The 20,029-nt window shown below is 44.1% G+C and overlaps 1 protein-coding gene across 1 annotated transcript; it reads right to left on the bottom strand.

Moving 5' to 3' along the window:
* Positions 1 to 941: 941 nt before the first annotated feature.
* Positions 942 to 17,032, bottom strand: fgf16 (fibroblast growth factor 16). Its single transcript, XM_086105663.1, has 3 exons — positions 16,304 to 17,032; positions 12,691 to 12,794; positions 942 to 3,540 (listed from the first exon to the last, which is right to left on the bottom strand). Exons 1-3 carry the CDS (start codon positions 16,614 to 16,616, stop codon positions 3,295 to 3,297), a joined length of 663 nt encoding a protein of 220 aa, XP_085961789.1. The 5' UTR covers positions 16,617 to 17,032; the 3' UTR covers positions 942 to 3,294.
* Between the last annotated feature and the right edge of the window lie 2,997 nt (positions 17,033 to 20,029).

Genomic DNA, 20,029 nt, shown 5'->3' with positions numbered 1-20,029 from the left:
TTTCAAGTTTATGTATTACTGAATGAATTCCGTCATGTTTTTAACTCTTGGCTGCTCTGCAACCAGCCGCCTTCTTGATTTGGATTTGAGAAAAAGCGATGACTCACAACACAATCAAAAGGAGCATTTCATCATTTCAAGGCACAAAGTCAGATTATGGACGTCATGTTTGAAGGTAATGTTTGACATTTCACTGCACCGAGTTATCCTAAATAAGTCTAACACATGGTGACTGTGAAAATATAAAGTTGATGATGCTTAACCTAGCAAATAACTGATGATGTTTCCTTCGTGGTCGACTGAAATGGTAATTGAAACTGAAAGAGGGCTCTATTTTCATAACCAGCGCCAACGCCACTGGATCCTCATTTTCAGCACAAGGCTCTACTCGTGTTTGCCAATTTGGCGGACCGGTCTCCGTCGGGCTGGGCAGGATGTTTTGGAAATGCACCTGGCGGAGTGACAATAGGGCGGCAGAAAGTTAAACTAAACCTTACGTCTGTGCAAAGTAGAAGTGACGTCATTAATTCATAAATATGTGACACGCTGTTCATTTTAACCCTCTGAATCATTGTATTATGTGTTTTAAATCATCCAACTGGGCAGCACAGCAATGGAGCGGTGGTCCATGTCGAGAATTGAATGCGCGACATTACAGGTCGTTTTTATTTTCACTTTTGTTTTTAAATTTCATTTGGAGTACTCCTGACGAAGAAGGTCACAAAAGGTATTTTGTACTCTAGTAATTTACAATTCCCAATTTTGACTTTGGTTGTGTTAGCTACAATAATCTTAATAATTGACATGGGGTCCAACACGCCTCCATGCAGTGATACGCCACACACTGCGCAGGATTTATGCTGATTACAAAAACAGAGGCCTTAGTGCTGCATTAATCTGCAGCATTTTCATGATGACTGAGACACAGTGACAAGCTCAAGTACAATCTACATGTTTTTAATCGGTACATCAAATTTGGGTCCAGACACAAACAGTCTCACGAGCATATGTCACATAGCAGGACAATTTTATTGTCATATTAACTGCAAATCTTTATCATTTATTATTATTTTCTAAAAATGCTTTATTGGTGTAATTTCAGTAGAATCTACGGTCGCGATAATTTCAAGTTCATGGCAAAATAGAGTCTTTACAATAAATAAATATATAGATTTATATTTATACTTTATATGTCGAAAATAAATATATTTTACATCTCATAAATAGGATCGCCCATATGTACCCCTCGGCTGCTTGCCTTTTGAATAGTGTTCCTGACACACTGAACATCACACGTCAATCGCTGGTTCTTCTGTTCCGCATTGATCACACCGATTATTCCAAGCTTATGGAAAGCCCTTTTAGCTTTTATTCCATATCCTTGAGATCCATCTCAATGTACTAGTAAGACAATTCAACACACTCGTAGAATGACTTTTTTTTCCTCCCATGTCTGCTGGCATACTGGTCAGCAGTTAAATCTAAATGATAAACTAATAGTAACACTGCTCGACCCAACTAGCAGGTATATTTTACACACTAGTAACCTCCTGGACCCATCTCGTAGCACCAACATTTTGCTTCACTAGTCCCCTTTAGCATATCAAAGTTGTCTTAGTAGAGAGCAGAAAATGTCATCCAGTGGTGGAAAAAAAAACATTGTTCTATTAGTGCGCTAATGTGTCCTAATAGTGAGGACAACGAGTGTACTCGTACGTGGCACTTAAGATGGATTATAAGGATATTGAATAAATACAGCTACACCACAGGAAATCTGTTTGGGTATTGATTTGATTAATTGCGCACTAGTAGGACAACTCCATGTGACCGGTGAGGCAAAAATGTGCACTTGACAACCGTGTGCTTTGAGTACCAAATTTTGACATTGCACAATTGCACTGGTTAACATGTACCGTGTCACTAGTGATACTGTGCACAAATGTCAACTGTGTACAGTTTTGCCTCAATATAGTATCATGGCGTTGCCCTTCCAGGATGTCAAACTCATCCTTCCTATAATGGAAGGCAGCGAGTGAGGTTCATGTACTAGTCTGATCCTTGTTCTCACGAGGAAATTGATTCAGCTGAGTAGACACCTACTAATGATACCAAAATGCCCACTAGCAAGTCGTATGTCCGACTAGTCTGCCAAAGTTGTCCTATTAGAGCGCACAAATGTCATCCAACAGTGGAAGGGAGTGGTTGGAAAAACAAAAACCGTGCACTGGTAAGACAGTCGATCCACTTAATGAGGACAAAGGGTGTACTAGTATGTGGCCCTTAAACTGGATCGTAACAATATTGCTTGATGGAAAACCGTTTCAGCATGAATTTGATTCGTCACTCAGGAGTAGGACAACTTTGGTGTACTCGTTCGACATCTGCGTGTTAGTGAGGCAAAAGTTTGCACTCAATGACAATATGCGCCGGTACTTGTACCACTACTGACGGGATGACATTCTACCAGTTTGTACGAGTTGCTTCACTTGCAGTTGTGCTACCGATACATCAGTCGTCATTCCTTTACTGGAAGGCAATGGTGGAAGAAAACATTACTCGTATGACGCAGTCACTTTACCAGTGAGCCGAATTGTCTTACTAGTGAGGAAAAACATTTTGGAGGATTTATATGACATCCTTGATATCCAGTTTGAGGTTCACGTGCTCATAGGCTTAAAGGACACCTACTAGTACGACATGTGACTAGCAAGGCAAAACTGCACTACTTGCCAACTGCATGCAACTGGTGCTGCTATGGAATAAACGCTCAAAGGGCCGTCCATACTACCCTCCGTCCTGGTGGTTCAGTAAGTGCTCTTGGATGAAGACCACATTTGTCGTGTTCTCTGCCCAGCGCGGGACATTCTCTTCTCGCTACAGTCTGTGACCATTTGGAACGCGTCACAGGAATGTTCATTTGAGCCTTCTTCCTGTCCTTCCTTTCTCTCGGTCTATGTGGGAAAGTGCCTCCTCTTCCGTTAGCTCGAGTGCTTCCTTTCCCATCGCGTGAGGCGCGCCTCAAAAGGCCACACCGTCTGTTGGTTCCGCGCCAGCGTAGTGCTAATTGATCTCTAGGAAAAGTGGTTATAGCGCCCGACCGGAGCGTCCTCTCTTGCCGGCTTGGTCGGCCGCAGATGCAATGAAGCGACATCAAGGAACACGCAAAGATGTTTATAACAGTGCTCTTGGAAGCGAGCCGAGGCGGTGACCTCAGCGCAGGGTAAACAGTTTTGTAGCAAACAACCCCCTGTGGCCATGTCGTCTTGGAAGCGGGACCGCACGTCCTAGCTGCGGTCACCTGTACTGGAAGAGGTCCCGGTAGGCCTGAGGGATTTTCTCGATCTCCACGGGTCGCGGTAAGAAGTGTGTGAGTTTCTGGTGCTTTTTAGTCCTGCTGCCCTCCCTGGGCGAGCCGTCTTTGTTCAAGGCCACGTAGTAGAAGCGCGCCGTGTCGTTGTGCTTGTAGAGTGTGGACGCGTACGTGTTGTACCAGTTCTCCTCAAACTGCTCCCTGAACACGCACTCCGCCGTCAGCTTCCTCTGCGAGGAGAGGGGAAAAAATGACACATTAGGGTCCGTCTACATGAGAGAGTCTTTCCTTATTCCCATGTGCACGTGGACTTGACTGGAAATGTTGTAATTTACAAGCCAGACCAGTAGTTGGTAGGGCTTCACGATTTTGAAAACAATCATGTAATGATGATCGTTCTTTCCCCTCAATATTGCAGATGCGATTCAACCCTTTGAGCGCCAAAGGAGCAAAATTGGACCAAGCAACTTTGACAGTGTGCATTTATCTCAAACCATTTTCCAGCTACAACCTTTTGAAATCGTGATATCAAAACGGACTTTTTTTATTGAAAAAAATTCTGCCACCTAAAGCGTTAGTATGAATTTTTTTTCAAAGTAATCTTCCCATGTACTTTTAACAAAACAAAACAATTTAGTGTCCTGTATTACAAATAAAAAATATCACAAACATATACATAAAACCTTTGGTGCTATAGGTTAGGCTTATGTTAAAATGCAAATGAAGCATGAATTAATGACAGACAGTTAATTTATGTACTTCAATTTGAGTTATTAACTTACCAAAACACTTTTAAGCATTTACTGCGACAACTTGATAAAATTCTAGCAAACAAGTGTGGCGTAAACATAAATCGTATATATATATATATATATATATATATATGGGCGGCCCGGTAGTCCAGTGGTTAGCACGTCGGCTTCACAGTGCAGAGGTACCGGGTTCGATTCCAGCTCCGGCCTCCCTGTGTGGAGTGTGCATGTTCTCCCCGGGCCTGCGTGGGTTTTCTCCGGGTGCTCCGGTTTCCTCCCACATTCCAAAAACATGCATGTCAGGCTGATTGGACGCTCTAAATTGTCCCTAGGTGTGAGTGTGGGCGTGGATGGTTATTCGTCTCTGTGTGCCCTGCGATTGGCTGGCAACTGATTCAGGGTGTCCCCCGCCTACTGCCCGGAGATGGCTGGGATAGGCTCCAGCACCCCCCGCGACCCTAGTGAGGATCAAGCGGTTCGGAAAATGGATGGATGGATATATATATATTGCTTCATTGTACTGTAATTTAAACATACAGTGACAAAATAATGAAATAGAACGTGAACAATTGAACAGTTTGTGTGTCATGATTTTGTTCAATCATGATGCAGTTCCTTCTGGCTGGTGAATGCACCTTGGCCACCAGAGGGCAGTGCCATATATGCATAAGATGTTATGCCTTCAAGAAGAAGACAATCACAAATTAGCTGCAGTAAGATTAGTTGTTTTGCGTGAAAGAAAAAGAATATGTCTGTGAACATTTGTGTTTGGACATCAGTTGCTTAAAAAGTTCGACCCGAGTTAGAATAATTTGCCTTCTATGGTATTTTCCATTACGTGTTAGAATAATGAATTGTTCACTATCTGCCAAACGGTTGCTTCTTATGAAGTTCACTGCCACCATCTTGTGCTTGTAAATGTAATTGTTCCTTGCAACTCAAAAGACAAAAAAAATCGTCGAGTGGCGGCTTCACTCCGAAAGACTCACATTGGGCCATTTGTAAGTCAGGGTACAACTGTCTCATCAGCATGGATAGTTTTTCCTCCCCTGGTATGAAAAACACAGCATTGACTGGGTCCCTTTTGGACCAAATGCTGGGTTTGCCATTTCACCCAATGTGCGTTAGTTTTAACCTAGCAGTTCAAAGATTGGATGATTTTTTTGGGCAATGTCCTGACATAATTTCTCACGTCATACAATCACTTTTCAGTCCACTTTCCTGCAGATATAGTCCATCATTTCAGAACCTTTACAAATTTGGGCAATACGAACATATCTTAAGTTTGCAATTGGTTGCAACTGTCTGGGAACTTACAGGGCTATTTTGCAAGGAAGGGCCGGGAAATCACAGTCGCATTGCCTCCTTCAAAAAAAAAAAAGCAACCTCTTGTGACTGAATTTCAACATTCAATGGGGGAAGCTTTGCATGGATTTATGACTTCATCGGCCTTCAACCGCAGCCACTGAATAACGCAGCTGCTGAACTGGAACACTGATTTTGGACCGTTTTTGTCTGTGTCTGCATAGGTTTACGATTTATTTGGTTGCAAACAGTCCATCGTACTGGATGGACTCAATCTAAGCCGCGGCCCGAAAGAAGACAAGCGCTGCAGAAAATGGATGGGTGGGTGGAAGTAATATTGGGCACACCACCAAAAGAAACACAGTTTTTATCCATTTTCATTGATGTTTTGAAGTTGCAACTCACAGTACACAACTGATTGAGACAAATGCTCATGATCTTTGCTCTTCCACTTCAAAGCTGTCGGTGTTAATAATTCACATTTCAGACAGTTGCAGCCCCTCAACCAAATGAGGAGTTAGAGGATATTTTTGCTCTCCATGGGCTCGGTTTGTCATCATCAGTGATTTCAATAGGGAGGTGTAGCGGCCGTAGCTTATCCCAGCTGACTTCGAGTGAAAGTCAAAAAGACGCAATGTTTCTCTTGACTGTAGCGTTTTCCGTATGTGTGTGTGGATGGTAGATTTTTAGTCTAGTCAGATTCCCCCCGTTATGTGTTGCCATGTCAGTTTAATCTGCCTGGAGCCTTTGGAATCAGTAGTGCTGGTCCATGTAACTTGAACTGTATTCACAATCGGACGGTTCACGGTTACTACAGTGCGCAGATTTTTTCTCCAAACGATCACATTTCAAATAGCCAACTGGCCATCAATAATGTCCTCTGATTTCTTTTTTCAAGGAAGCTAGATGTGACTATTCATCCTATGTCAGTAGGGATGTACACTCATCAATACATTTTAAAACCGGTAGCTCTGTTGAGTACGTTGTGTATCAGTGAATTTTCTTTTCTTTTTTTTTTTGTCATGGTGTTGAACAATTCAAGTAACGCTCATCACCCCCACGCCTTCCATCGCCGTTTTCGGGTTCTCAGTCCTGCCTTTTTGCATATTTCTTGCACTGTCACATCTCTTATTTTATTCTCCCTGCATTGAATTATGTTGTAATTTCACTGTTGGCCCCAAGATGACAACATTGTATTGTTATACTCTGTGTAAATTTGAAGGAAGACTAAAAGTAGGAAGTAAGGCCAACAGTTTTTCAAGCTCAGCCAAGTTTGTGCTGAACAATTTTCAACGTTAAATCCTGTGTAATCCTGCTTTTTATGTGTACAGAAAGTGACGGTTGTAGATCCATATTAAAATTTTGATCTTTGGGCGAAATTATTGGTTCATATTAGGAGATGACACATTTGTTCATGTGGAAAAAATAGGATGTGTTTTGTAAACACACATCGGTACACTGTAACGCTGTACAATATGTTTGTCTCATCTATTGTGATTGCTCCCTTTTACCATATTTTCCACACCGTAAGGCGCTTCGGAGTATAAGTCGCACCTTCAATGAATGGCCTATTTTAAAACTGTTTTCATATAGAGCAGGGGTGTCAAACATACGGCCCGCGGGCCGGAACCGGCCCCCGAGGGGGTTCGATCAGGCCCGCGGGATAATTTAAAAATGAAAAAAAAGCATAAAAGACACAAAATGAATATTTTTATTAAGATGCAATTCATGTATTAACCGCTAGTCATTGTTTTCTCTTTCGTTTGTAAAGTGTAGGTGGGGGTTACATTTAGATTTCATATGCACATGTGTAAATGGTTTTAAAAAATCCTTTCTTTATAAATCTTGTTTAATCTTAAAATGCATGACTATATTTTAAATACTAACTGTTCAAGTTTTGTGCCTTTGTACAATCAGTGGGATCAGTTGCACTGCATATAAGTGAATGATAAAATTAAATTGCACATTTGTCGAAGGAAATCTAAGGTGTTTTATGAAATGTTAGGTAAATGAAATGTAGGTACATTTCAACATTTTCCTCATGTACTTGTGCGTCGCTATATCAAAACAAAGGAAAGACATATTTTGGTTATTTATAGCAGAGTATGGTATAATTTTAATGGTCTGGCCCACTTGACATCGACCGAGGCCGTATGCGGCCCACAATATGAAATGAGTTTGACACCCCTGATATAGAGGGTACATTGGACTACAAGGTGCATAGAATGAAGCTAAAACAGTGGCTGCGGCTACATTATGCATCCACTAGATGAAGCTACGCTAAAGAGAATACAATACAATACAGCTTTATTGACGTAGAGCTTTCACAACCGCTGCAGCTGTAACAAAGCGCTTTACTGAACATTTAAAATACTACGTCCAGGAAATCAGAATATTGATCCGAACATAAGGCGCACTGTCAGCTTTTGAGAAAACTGAATGTTTTTAGATGCGCCTTATAGTGTGGAAAATGCAGGGACCTGTACATTTTATGTTTTTGTTTGTATTATTTAAAAATGTGTTTGAAGACCTTAAAAAATAAGAGCCGTTAATGCAACAACAACACGCTTAAGGATGTACGAGGGAGTCCTCAAACAGGGTATTTCTATGTCATGGATTTCACTTTTCGCGGGGGTGGTCTGGAACATAGTCAAGTCAAGTCAAGTCAAGTCAACTGTATTTATAGAGCACTTTCAAACAGCCATCGCTGCATACAAAGTGCTGTACATGGAGCAATTTAACATGCACAATAAACAGTAAGACAAATCGGTAATAAAGGCGGTAGAAAGCACCAAACAGTAAAACCAAGAACAAATCTAAGTCATGCTGAGTCGAATGCCAAAGAATACAAGTGAGTTTCGAGGAGGGTTTTGAAGATGGGCAGCGAGGTGGGGTTTCCTCTATTGATTATGAATTGTACCAGATGATGTCCATGATTCCGTTGTGTGGTGTTTTATTGAATTGTTGTGTAGTATATGGACATCCAGTATGTAGTGATAGTGGCATTAGAGGTGGCTAAAGATTCACAGCCCGTGAATGCCGCAAAGTCCTCTCAATGTCTTTTGGCTGCTCATGATCTGCACACCCAACTTAACTTACAATCGGCCATGCCGGTTTAAGATAAGAAAAACCTTTAATCGTCTCGCAATGGAGAAATTCCCAATTCACAGCAGCAAAGTCATGAAAGGAAAAAGTAGAACAACAAAATATAGGAGCTGCTGCAAAGGCAGCCACTCTCGCGGCGCCATTTTGAAGTCAAAATAACAAAAATAACACAACACAACACATAGGACACAGACAGTCGTGCCATCTTCACCACTTTTCTGCATACACTTTGTAAATGGAGCTTGAAAGAATGTTTAAGCACATATGCGACGAGGCAGTTCCCCATGGCCTCCCGCAATATAGTGTGCGTGTCACCGAAGTGAACCCGCAGAAACTCATTGAAGCAGGTGCTCATTATGACAAGGGCGAGTCATTAGGGATGACTTTTCACTTTACATTCCTCACTCGCTCTGCAGACCTGCTGACCTCTCGTCGTGCTGGGGGGGGGGGATCATTTCCCTCCCCGTAATGCAGCATGAACGCTTAACAGGCGTACACACACAAGCACACACACAGCGAGCGTCTCTAAAAGCTGTCCTGACAGCGCAGCGTGAGCGATGGCTGCCGGTTCAGCGGGTGAGAGCGAGCTGGCTGGCTGAGCCTGTGAGAGCAACAGGAAGACACAAGGGTTCGAGCTCCTCGGCCGCCAAAGACCAGTCAGTCATGCAACGCCTGCTTCTTGTTCTGCTCTGTGAGCAGCCAGCAGAGGAGAATCCCCCCACTCCCCAAAAAGGGAGCCCTCATCGAAGCGATTGCAAAGGAGCTGGGATTTAGCGAATGATCTGTCAGGCTGAGCAGAACTGTTTTGTGTACACACAACGCTGAAGACACATGACCGGACCGTCCTATTAGACACTTACTTCGGCGCATCACAAGCTCGTCAAGGTCTGGTTACTCGTTGGGACAGGAGAGCCCCTTTAACTTTTGACCCCAGTCTCCTTACTCAGGGGCAAAATGGTGCAGCAGTTGTGTGGGCAAATGCCGCACAGCACACACACAAAAAAAAATCCTTCATTGAATCTTGTATCATCGTCCAACACATATTTATTTGTGGTTCGGCATTTGCTCATTTGCATGACCATTTTTGGGGAAGGGAACCTATCCTCTGTTATTGACTGAAACTCTTCTCTGTTAGCGATATCTATGCGCTGATGCCCAAACAATAAAACGTCTTCTTTGGCGCTATCTTGTGGAATTTTCCGTGTTGTTGTTGTTGTTAGGTTTGTTTCGTCTGCATTTGAAATGACCTCTTTTGTCGGTGGTCCTTGACTGCACCTCAAAAGTAAAAGTACAAGCCCAAACAATGCGCTGCTGTGACTGCAAACCTGTTTTAGGGTGGGCATCGATTGCAGATCATTTTAAATAATCTGTGGCCGTGGTCCGGCCCTCTTTCCCACAAATAGCATGGGTTGACTGTATCTCATTGCCCTACTTGATGTGTGTCATGTTTTGGACTTTTTATTAGGCAGAAAGAAGTAAGAAGAAAAAATAATTTATCAGTAGCATCATTTAAATAACGGCTCGAAATTTTTGCTCAACTCGATGCGCATCCCATTGCTTATCATCGCTGATACCTTTATCAGTAGACATGCATTTAAAAAAAAAATGACATTAAGCAATTGTCACATGTATGCTACGATGTGTAAAGTAAGTGAAGTGGAGTTTAAAAGCAAATAAAAAGGGCTATGATGGAGAAAATACCCTTGGTCCCGCTCACATTCCCCAAACTTCCGTGTTAGGTTCATTGAAGTCTCTAAATTGTGAATGTGGGTGTTCATGGGTGTTTGTCTATATGGGCGCTGCAACACGACTGGTGAACAACACACAGTCCACCACGCCTTTCGCCTAAAGTCAGCTCGATTAGGCTCCAGTTCCCTGTAACCCTGAACAGGTTACGTAGGATTGACAATGAACAGATGATGGAGAAATACAGGAACACTTCAAGAACTGAGGCGGACCGAGCAGAACTACTAAGCGGTGCAGTTGCTCAGGCGTAAACCGGCTCGCTCGTAACATTGTGGAGCGACCACATGAAAGTCTACAGGAATGCTCTTAGTTGCTAAAGAAGTTGTCTCCACTGAACGTAAGATAATCTTCAATACTGTGCAAGTATTGCAAAAAGGCTCCAGACTTGAATTCATCTCAGAAGCTGTTTAGCTTCCTGTAGGTGATGAGACGAGGCTGGCGTCGGTCCCAAGCGCGGCTCACCAAACCACAGCAATACTGGTAGTTGGAAATGAATTTATGACTTTGAAGTCAACCGTGAAAATTCACTTCAAAGCCGTGATATGAAGCAGATAACTTAACTATCAAGAGTGTGAGACTTAGGGGAGATGGGCAATTTGTCTTTGGGCCAAAGTCAAGTAATGCTCCGTAATCCACAGTTAGCAGGTCATTGATGCTCACACCTAATCGTGGTCTTCCTCCAAAACGCAGAGAGCAGAACGGGAACTCGCAGAATCCCAGGCAGACGTTAAAGCAGAAGGCTGGGCAACCAGCCAGAGGAACGAGCAAAGGTGGTGTGGCTGACTTTGTGGTCAAAGGCGGAGGGGATTCACAGGACAGCGTTGTCGTGTCTGCCATGGATGAATGTTTTACAATCTGAGAACCAGAGATTCCTCGACAAAGCCTCAATTTGTAGGGGTTGTAACCGACTGCGATGGACAGGCTGTGATCGGCCGTCATGGCAGGCGGTGCTTGACAAACAGATTGTGACAGGTGCTGCTGTTTTGGTTAGTAATAGAATTGAAATCAGCTCAGCCGTTCACTGTCACGCACTGTTCTCATTACAATGAAGTCGCTGATGGTGTCGTGGTACACTGGCCGGACTTGGGTGCGGCCAGCGTGAGATCGCTTCGCACTCAGTGACGATGTGCATGTCAGTGCGTCTGGCTGTTTGTCTCTATACGTGCCCTCCAACAGACTGGTGTAGTCCACCTTCCGCCCGAAGTCAGCTGGGATAGGCTCCCCACAGCCGGCAACTCCCCACGACCCTCTTCAGGATAAGCGGCGTTGAAAATGGATAGATGGTTCATTACAATGACTACTCACATTTGACTAGCTGGGGTCTATGAGAGGGATGTCCACCATTTAGACTTGGGTGTCGTTGGTCGGGAGTACAGCTGGGCTCCCCGACCTTCCCCAATCACTGCTCCCCACCATCCACCATCACCCGGCCCTCAACCCCTGAGGGTCAAAGCCTCGGGATAGCAGACTCTGATAGCACACAGTAACAATATCTGCCGTCTCAACACAATGGGCGTGTTTAAAGGTAGAAAGGTGGCCTCTGTTTGGAACGCCGGCTGCAGTGGTTTGGGGGTGGGGTGAGCTGGGCCCCGAGAGGCCCTCAGGTAATGCCTTGGGACACCTGATACACATAACCCTCACATACTCCGACCCCCACCCCTCCCAGGCCCCCTTTTTGTCTTCATCTCTTTCCTCTCTCTTGAGATAAAAAACATTCTGCATGCATGACGGAGAGCGGGAGATTCTTGAGAACTAAGCAAAGTGGCTGCTTCCATGTTTCACGCTGAAGGTCATCAAGTTCACCAACAATACACCTCTGAAGGTCTGGAATCACTTTGGAAATACTTGATCGACATTTCTGTATTGCTGTGAGCTTGAATGAGTAGTTTGAATCCATCTCAAATGTGTCAAGCTAAAGATTGTCTGAGCTTTAGGCTGCCTTGTGACCTGCTGTGGAGGGTTCATTCATAGATGTGAGGCATCAAGGGGATTCGAGAGGAGTGTGTGAGACATCCTTGTTTTGTCTCACTTCAATTTCCTATCAGCCCACGAGCCTTGACAATGGTCTGAAACCCAGATGATGACATCTGCATTTGCCAGCAAACACTCTCGAAAGGACATTCAGAGAAGAAAAGATCACAGAGTGCACTTTTGACCTATAATCTTGAGCTTCGGGAGTTCTTCTGAAACGATTCGCAGAAGATATTTACTTCTGTCAAACAAAAATAAAACTGCCTCATCTCCTTTGCCAAGAACCGGGCACAAGACGATCAGACAGAAGCGGAGAAGGGACCGACCTCATACATAAAGCAAGGTTACGTTCAAACCAAAACTTTTAACACTGCAAACTTCCCCTTGAATCGATAAAATATTACATAATGACGCATCCTTGACTTATATCGTTGCAAAGCATTGTGCGTTATTTTGAGTCTTCGGGCAAGGAATGCAAAGAAATGGGGGGTTTTGACTCACCGACCCATAGAGCTCTCCTTTCTCATTCATGCCGAGGTACAGTCCGGCGTCCACGCCCCTGATGCTGACCAGACCGACTGCCAGACTGATGAACTCCAGGATACCTTGGGATCAAACATGCAAGCTGGTCAGGAAGCACTCTACTGTATACGCCCAGAAAGAGAAGCCTGTGCACTTGGACGATGAAGTTATTCTTTTTCTGCTGGTCTCACCTTGGATAGCTGTGATACACTTATAAAGGCAGGAACATGTTTGTGTTTAATTTCCTTTTCCTGCCCTACTGGGCCATCCACGAGTGGACTGGACTGGTTTCTTTCGCTCTCTCTCTTTTTTTTTTTTTTTTTTAAAGCTGCTTTGTTTCATGGGGCACTTCAGTTCTTAGGAGCAAGTGGAGAAATGATATATAACATATCATTACAAAACATACCGTGACATTATATTACATTACATGACATATGTGTATATTAAAGGTTCAGCGACTAATTGATTAATCGACAACGATTGATAATCAGATGAATCGATAATTACTTTTGAGAACTGACTGATCGTTCAGCAACAGTGACTTAAAATTGTCCAACGCCTCTGATTTCAGGCTCTCAACAGAGACGGAATTTAAATTAAGTGGGGTGCACCCTGAATTGGTCGCCAGCCAATCGCAAGGCACACATAGACGAACAACCATTCGCTCTCACAGTAGTCACAAGTAGGGACAATATAAAGTGGCCAATGAACCTACAGTGGTTGTTTTAAAGTGGTCTATAAATACAGTTGAGTAGAGTACATGTTTTTGGAATGTGGGAGGAACCCGGACTAACTGAAGAAAACTAACGCAGGCACAAGGAAAACAGGAAAACTAACACATGTCGGCCTCGCAGTGCAGAGGTGCAGGGTTTGATTCTGGCTCCTGCCTTCCTGTGTGGAGTTTGCATGTTCTCCTCGTGCCTGCGTGGGTTTTCTTTGGGTACTCCGGTTTCCTCCCACATTCCAAAAACATGCATGGCACGCTGACTGAACACTAGAAATTGTCCCTAGGTGTGAGTGTGGGCGCAGATGGTTGTTCGTCTCCGTGTGCCCTGCGATTGGCTGCCAACCGGTTCAGGGTGTCCCCCGCCTACTGCCCGAAGACAGCTGGGATAGGCTCCAGCACGCCCCGGGACCCTCGTGAGGATAAAGCGGATCAAAAAGTGGATGGATGAAAAACACCACTGTGAAGCGGCATGACTGTGCATCCGACAAGAGGGGTTGGCATTTGGCAGAGCGATTTCAGAGTGGCAACAGCAACAGACTACCCAGAAAAGCATCCAAACTACTCTGAGGGCTTTACGTGGCATTAGTTTTAACTGCCAAAAGCGTGCCATCAGTACGAATCGTAAAGCGCTGGATGTTACTTATTGTACTCGTAGCATGCAAATGCCAACTAGTGCACAGTTCTGCCCCACGGATGACATGTAGTTATCCTACTAGTGTGTAGAATCGTCATGCAGTAAGCAAATAACTGATTAAGATGCATCCTTTCTACATCTGCGCTGAATTGTCTTACTCGTAAGGTCATGGTCATGTCTACTAGTAGGCTAAATGGATCTTTTGCTGAATATCATGGATAGGGAATACGGTAAAAGCTCAAAGGGCTTTCCATAACTGTCTGTTTATTGGTTGACTGTCTCGAAATGGAAGTTTCTATTGGAGCATCACTTTAATTGGAACTCCTATTAGCACTGAACTAATCGTTCCCATCCTGGATGATCATCCCTTTTAATTTTGAAAGCTAAACTGGATAGTTGTTGCAAATATCTGTAATTCACTTTTGCCAGTTCTCAAAGAACATTTGAGATATCCACGGGACGTGAGTTTTGCAATGTATGGCGTTTGTAATTTCAGGTATGTACAATTCAGTTGCAGAGACCCCGCCACTGTATTGTAAACATTACTCATATAAGATTGGGCTCTGCAATGTATAAAGTGACCCACAAGTTATATTTGAGGCATCTGAATAAATTTGCACTTGCTGTACAGCCAAGACTATAGTACCGGTACTGACTTTGTTGAATGTTTTACAAAGTGATTTTTGTCTTATGCTTGAAAAGTGACACGAGAAATGTTTGGTGCCCCAACCTTCTCCTCACCTAACTAGCAGTGACTTTTATGAGGAAGCTGAGCCTTGTGTGCCTCCGTTGCTGACTCACAGGAAGTTCCAGTGCAAGCGTACACGTGAACTTCAAAGGGTCTGAAACAAGCAGTCAAATTAAAAGCCTGGATGCTGGGATGCAGAGGTTAGCAGTCAGAGAGGATCCAGCTGGCAGAGGCCAGTGTTCGGCCACCTGGGCCCCGTCTTCCCCCGAGCTCCCGGGGTGCCAAACACTGACAGTGTGCCTTTTTAATCAGAGCCATGTCTGACAAAAGGCCTCGCATCTGAACCTTAAGTCGAGCCAGAGACAAACAGGAGGACCACCCATCCTTTCTACGAGCACCGTCCTGTTTTTTTGGAAGCCTCCACTGGAACTCGACCACAAATTCAGCTTCAGCCTGCACCTGCATGCCTGCATGCAACACGTCCGCACCCTCACAGCACTTATTAGTGGCCAAGGAGAGGAGAGGAGAGACACCTGCGCCCGGCGCCCAGAGGGGTCCTGAAGGGGGCCGTGCTTTTCCCTGCACGCCAGGTGACTGTGACGCACGGCCGGCCGAGTATCCACTGGGGATGTAAAGAGCTCAGGAGTGACACCGTTGGAGATTTACTTAATTGTTGCCTCACCTACTCACAATATGTAGTCGACACTTGCATGTGAAAGCAAGTTGGTAATTTATGGAATACATTAAGATCATTCATAACTTTAATGTTTCCGGAATGTAACGTCATTTCCATTTAAACAGTGGTGCGATGTAATGAAGCACAAAACCTTTGTTGCTGCAAGTACAATTTAAAGTTCCATACATTGGAGAGGAGATAAATACTTTCTGTTTGCTTTGTCAAAAATAACCTTGTTACTTTTTTAACCTCCACAGATAATGACACCATGAAAAAAAAGACTGCAATTTACTTTTTAAATGATTGATTGGGAAATCAAGAGATTCCCCTTCCGTAGTCTTTTGACAATTATGTAGTTGTTGACAATGTCTCACTTTCCATTATGTAATATTTCTTGCAGAGCATTTGTGACTTTGAAGAAAAAAGTGCTGTAGGCTATATCCATTTGATTTACGTTTGTTTTCACTTATTATACATAATTTTCTACTTGACATACAACATAGCCCTGGCCTGTACACACACACACACACACACACACACAAGTGCACAAAGCGAAATGTGGAAATGGAAGAGCACTCATTTTCTTTGAAGCACTAGATTTAAAGTTCTTTCAATCCTTTGATCTCTTTGATGTTGGTATCTATCTATCTATTTGTCTGTCTGTCTGTCTGTCTGTCTGTCTGTCTGTCTGTCAAGGATAGGAAATTGGTGCCTTGCTCAGTGGCTCCCAAACTCCTTCCCGCTTTTTCCATTTGTGTTCAAAGCAGATACCCATCACAGCCAAGTCTCCAGGTGCCTCCCAACACCAGACAGAGGTCAGGTAAAACCGCGCGTTTCAGCCACTTCGCACGAATGAACTCTACGTACCGAACCTGCTGTGGTCCTGCCTGGTCCCGTGCACGGTCCCATTGGGGAATATCTCCAGCTGGAAGCCGGTCCTGCAGTAGAGCTGCCGCCGCCTCAGGATGCCTTTGAGGTGGCCGAAGTCGGTGGGCGACCCCCGCTGGAGTCCCCCGTCGATCTGGCCCAGGCGCTCATTCAAGCCCAGCGGCGACTCCGGCTGAAGGGGCGCGTTCCCAAACGCGGGGAAACTTTGTAAATCCAAATCGAGCCCTCCGAACAAAGTCCCCACCTCGGCCATGGTGTGCACGACCGTCAGGTTTAAACTAAGCGAAGGCATTTAAAGTGGTCAAAATGTCCGAGCCATGCAGGCTAAATGAAGTCCTCTCGTCATCCGTTTTGATATGTGCGCTAATGAGAAGGAAAAGACTCGATTATATACATCCTCCCCACGCATTCTCCTCACATTGGCCACGCCTGGCTGGCATCCTCTTGTTGCGCGCACCTCACTCCGAGCGCGGACTCTTCTAATCCGACTTGTCTGCGGCGCAGTCGTCTACAGAAAATCTCCCCGATGCCAAGTAACGAGAGGTGCGTTCAAAGACCATCCTTGAACATTTACCACGACGCCATTCGTCTGCTGCTTTTTGACGGCTTGCGCCTCCCGATTTCCCCGCCAGATGAAGGAAAAGAACTCGTGCATATTCTCGGCGCAATCCAAGTTTACGCACAAGTGTCAGTGCCAACAACCGGAGCTTCTCGTGAGATCCGTCTCTCCTCCTCCTCCTCCTTCTCCTTCTCCTTCTCCTCCTTCTTCTCCTCCTCTTTGGAAGCAGGTGCTTCCTCGCCCCTCTGCACTACGTCTGCAATGTGCTGCAAAAAGGCAGCGGCACTTGTAGGGCTTACAACTGGGGAGAAAGGGAGGGGAAGGCTGGGGGTGGGCTGGGGGGGTCTTTAACGTGTCGTGCACCATCAAACGTGAGTGGTGTGAAACGGCCACAGCTACTCAATGGCATTAAATGCCCGGTAAATTGAATTGCGAGATTTGCTTTGAGATCCATGTTTGACAACAAGCGCCAAAACGTGATGAAACTGGGAACGACTCACGACTGAATTATCAGGGACAGTCTAAAAAAAACGATAAACTCAAAAAGCTTAACGTCCAGAAACCACTATCACCACCAGAATTCTTGTGCACGCGTCTCCTTACGCTCATTTCAATCTCTGAACATATTCAAATGATCAGCACACTATTTTCGATTTTTTTGGACCTTAAGCCTTTTCCTTTCCATAGTAGGTGCTCACGACAGAGAAAATGCCAGTTGATTTCTGAAAATTACAACCTATCTTCCCCGAAATGTATGTGCACCTCTAGTCATGACCACTTTCAACTCTGAAAAATCTCAACATCACTTCATGTCAGCAAATTGCGATCAATCTTCACCAAGTTTTATGCGTCTACTTAAACCGACTTCACCTGCTGCAAATATCAGAATAATCACCCCAATATTTTGTATTTTATGGACATTACACATTTTCCTTTCTTTCCATGGGCACTCACTGCAAAAAAATCCTAATGTTGCTTAATAAGATAAGAAAACCTTTATTAGTCTGGCAATGGAGAAATTCCCAATTCACAGCAGCAAAGTTATGAATGGAAGAAGTAGAACAACAAAATATAGGAGCTGCTGGAAAGGCAGCCACTCTCGCTGCGCCATTTTGAAGTCAAAATAACACAACACAACACAAAGGACACAGATCTGCATACACTTTGTTGTTTGAAGCAGTTATAGATGAAAGAGGAGAGGATCAAAGTGTCCTTTCACCAGTGGATCAGAGACGTCATGCTGAAAATGTGCACACGTCTGCTACAAGCTAAGTTTTGAAAGCCTGGACTTCGAACCCTTTGATGACCCTTCCAACCCTTTGATGACTTCCAACCCTACTGACCACAAGACATTTGACCCTGAGAACAACTTGGACCCGGACAATAACTTTTTCAAGACCGACCGACCGCGAGGGAGCCAGCGACGACCGACCGTGAGGGAGCCAGTGATGACCGCGAGGAAGCCAGCGACGACTGCAGGGAAGCCAGCGACCGCGAGGAAGCCGGGAGACAACCAGCCAGCGACCACCGCGAGGGAGCCACCGACGACCGCAAGGGAGCCAGAGACGACCGAGAGGAAACCAGCGACGACTGCAGGGGAGCCAGTGACCGCGAGGGAGCCGGGAGACAGCGAGCCTGAGGGAGCCGGGAGACAACCAGCCAGCGTGCGTGAGAGAGCCGGGAGGCAGCCAGCCAGCGAGCGTGAGGGAGTCGGCGACGACCGCAAGGGAGCCAGCGACCACGAGGGACCCAGGAGACGTCCAGCCAGCAACTGCGAGGGAGCCAGTGATGACGGCGAGAGAGCGAGCGACGACAGCGAGGGAACCAACGACGACCGCGAGGGAGCCAGCGACGACCGCGTGGGAGCGGGAAATTCACATCCCAAAAACATGGACTTCCAACCCTTTGAAGATATTGACTATAAGCCATTCGATCCCGAGAACAATTTGGACCCAGACAACAACTTCTTCCAGAACAAACAAAGGGTAACAAACTCTGACTATTACCTGGATGAACAATTCAACACTAATATAAAATTGGAAAATGCACTTTCAGTAATACACTTAAACAGTAGAAGTCTCTATAAAAACTTCACAAAAATCAAAGAATACCTGACTAAATTCAATAAATTTAAAATAATTGCCATATCAGAAACTTGGCTTGATGAAGATAAAACAACTGAAATGGAAATAGAAGGTTATGAAATGTTTGCAACTAATAGGGAAAACAAAAAAGGAGGGGGGGTTGCAATATATGTAGACAAAGCACTTAAATGCAGTAAAATCGAGAGATTGACAAACACAATAGAAAACCTAATGGAATGTCTAACCATTGAAATACATAATAAAAAGGCATCAAATATCATCATAAGTTGCATCTATAGGACACCAGGATCATGTATTGACACATTCAATAAAAAACTAACAGATATGCTCAGTTACAACAACGATAAGAAAACACGAATAATATGTGGTGACTTTAACATTGACTTATTAAACCCAAATGGACACAAAAAAACAACCGACTTCATAAATACTATGTACAGCAACAGCCCAGTAATCCTGAAACCTAGCAGAATAACAGTTGACACGGCCACATTAATAGATAACATATTTATAAATAAGATTGACCATAAAATGGAAAGTGGACTTCTCATTAATGACATAAGTGACCACCTACCTGTTTTTGCAGTTTTTCATAATTATTTTGATAGAAAAGCTAAGTCAACAACTCACATAACAGAAATAAGACTAAGAACCCAACGCTCCACCGACGCCTTTAAGCAAGACCTAGAAAAACAAAACTGGACCGAGGTCTATTCAAACGAAGACCCAAATACAGCGTTTGAAGTATTTCAGTCTACCATAATCTCCTTATATGATAAACATTTTCCATTAACTAAAGTCTCCAAAAAGTATAAAGACCCAAGTAAGCCATGGATAACGAAAGGCATAGAAAACGCATGTAAAAAGAAAAACAATTTATATAAATTGTTTTTAAAATTGAGAACTGAAGAAGCAGAAAAAAATATAAGACCTATAAAAATAAACTAGTAAATATAAGAACCAGTAAAAGAGATCATTATCATGCACTATTAGAGCAGAATAAAAGTAACACACAAGAAATATGGAAGATACTTAACCAAG

Source organism: Hippocampus guttulatus, chromosome 2, assembly GCF_054856545.1.
Source record: "Hippocampus guttulatus isolate MCC_2025c chromosome 2, RoL_Hgut_1.0, whole genome shotgun sequence".
NCBI classification, from domain to species: domain Eukaryota; kingdom Metazoa; phylum Chordata; class Actinopteri; order Syngnathiformes; family Syngnathidae; genus Hippocampus; species Hippocampus guttulatus.
The sequence above is the reverse complement of the archived record's forward strand: the minus strand, read 5'-3'. Positions and strand labels throughout refer to the sequence as shown.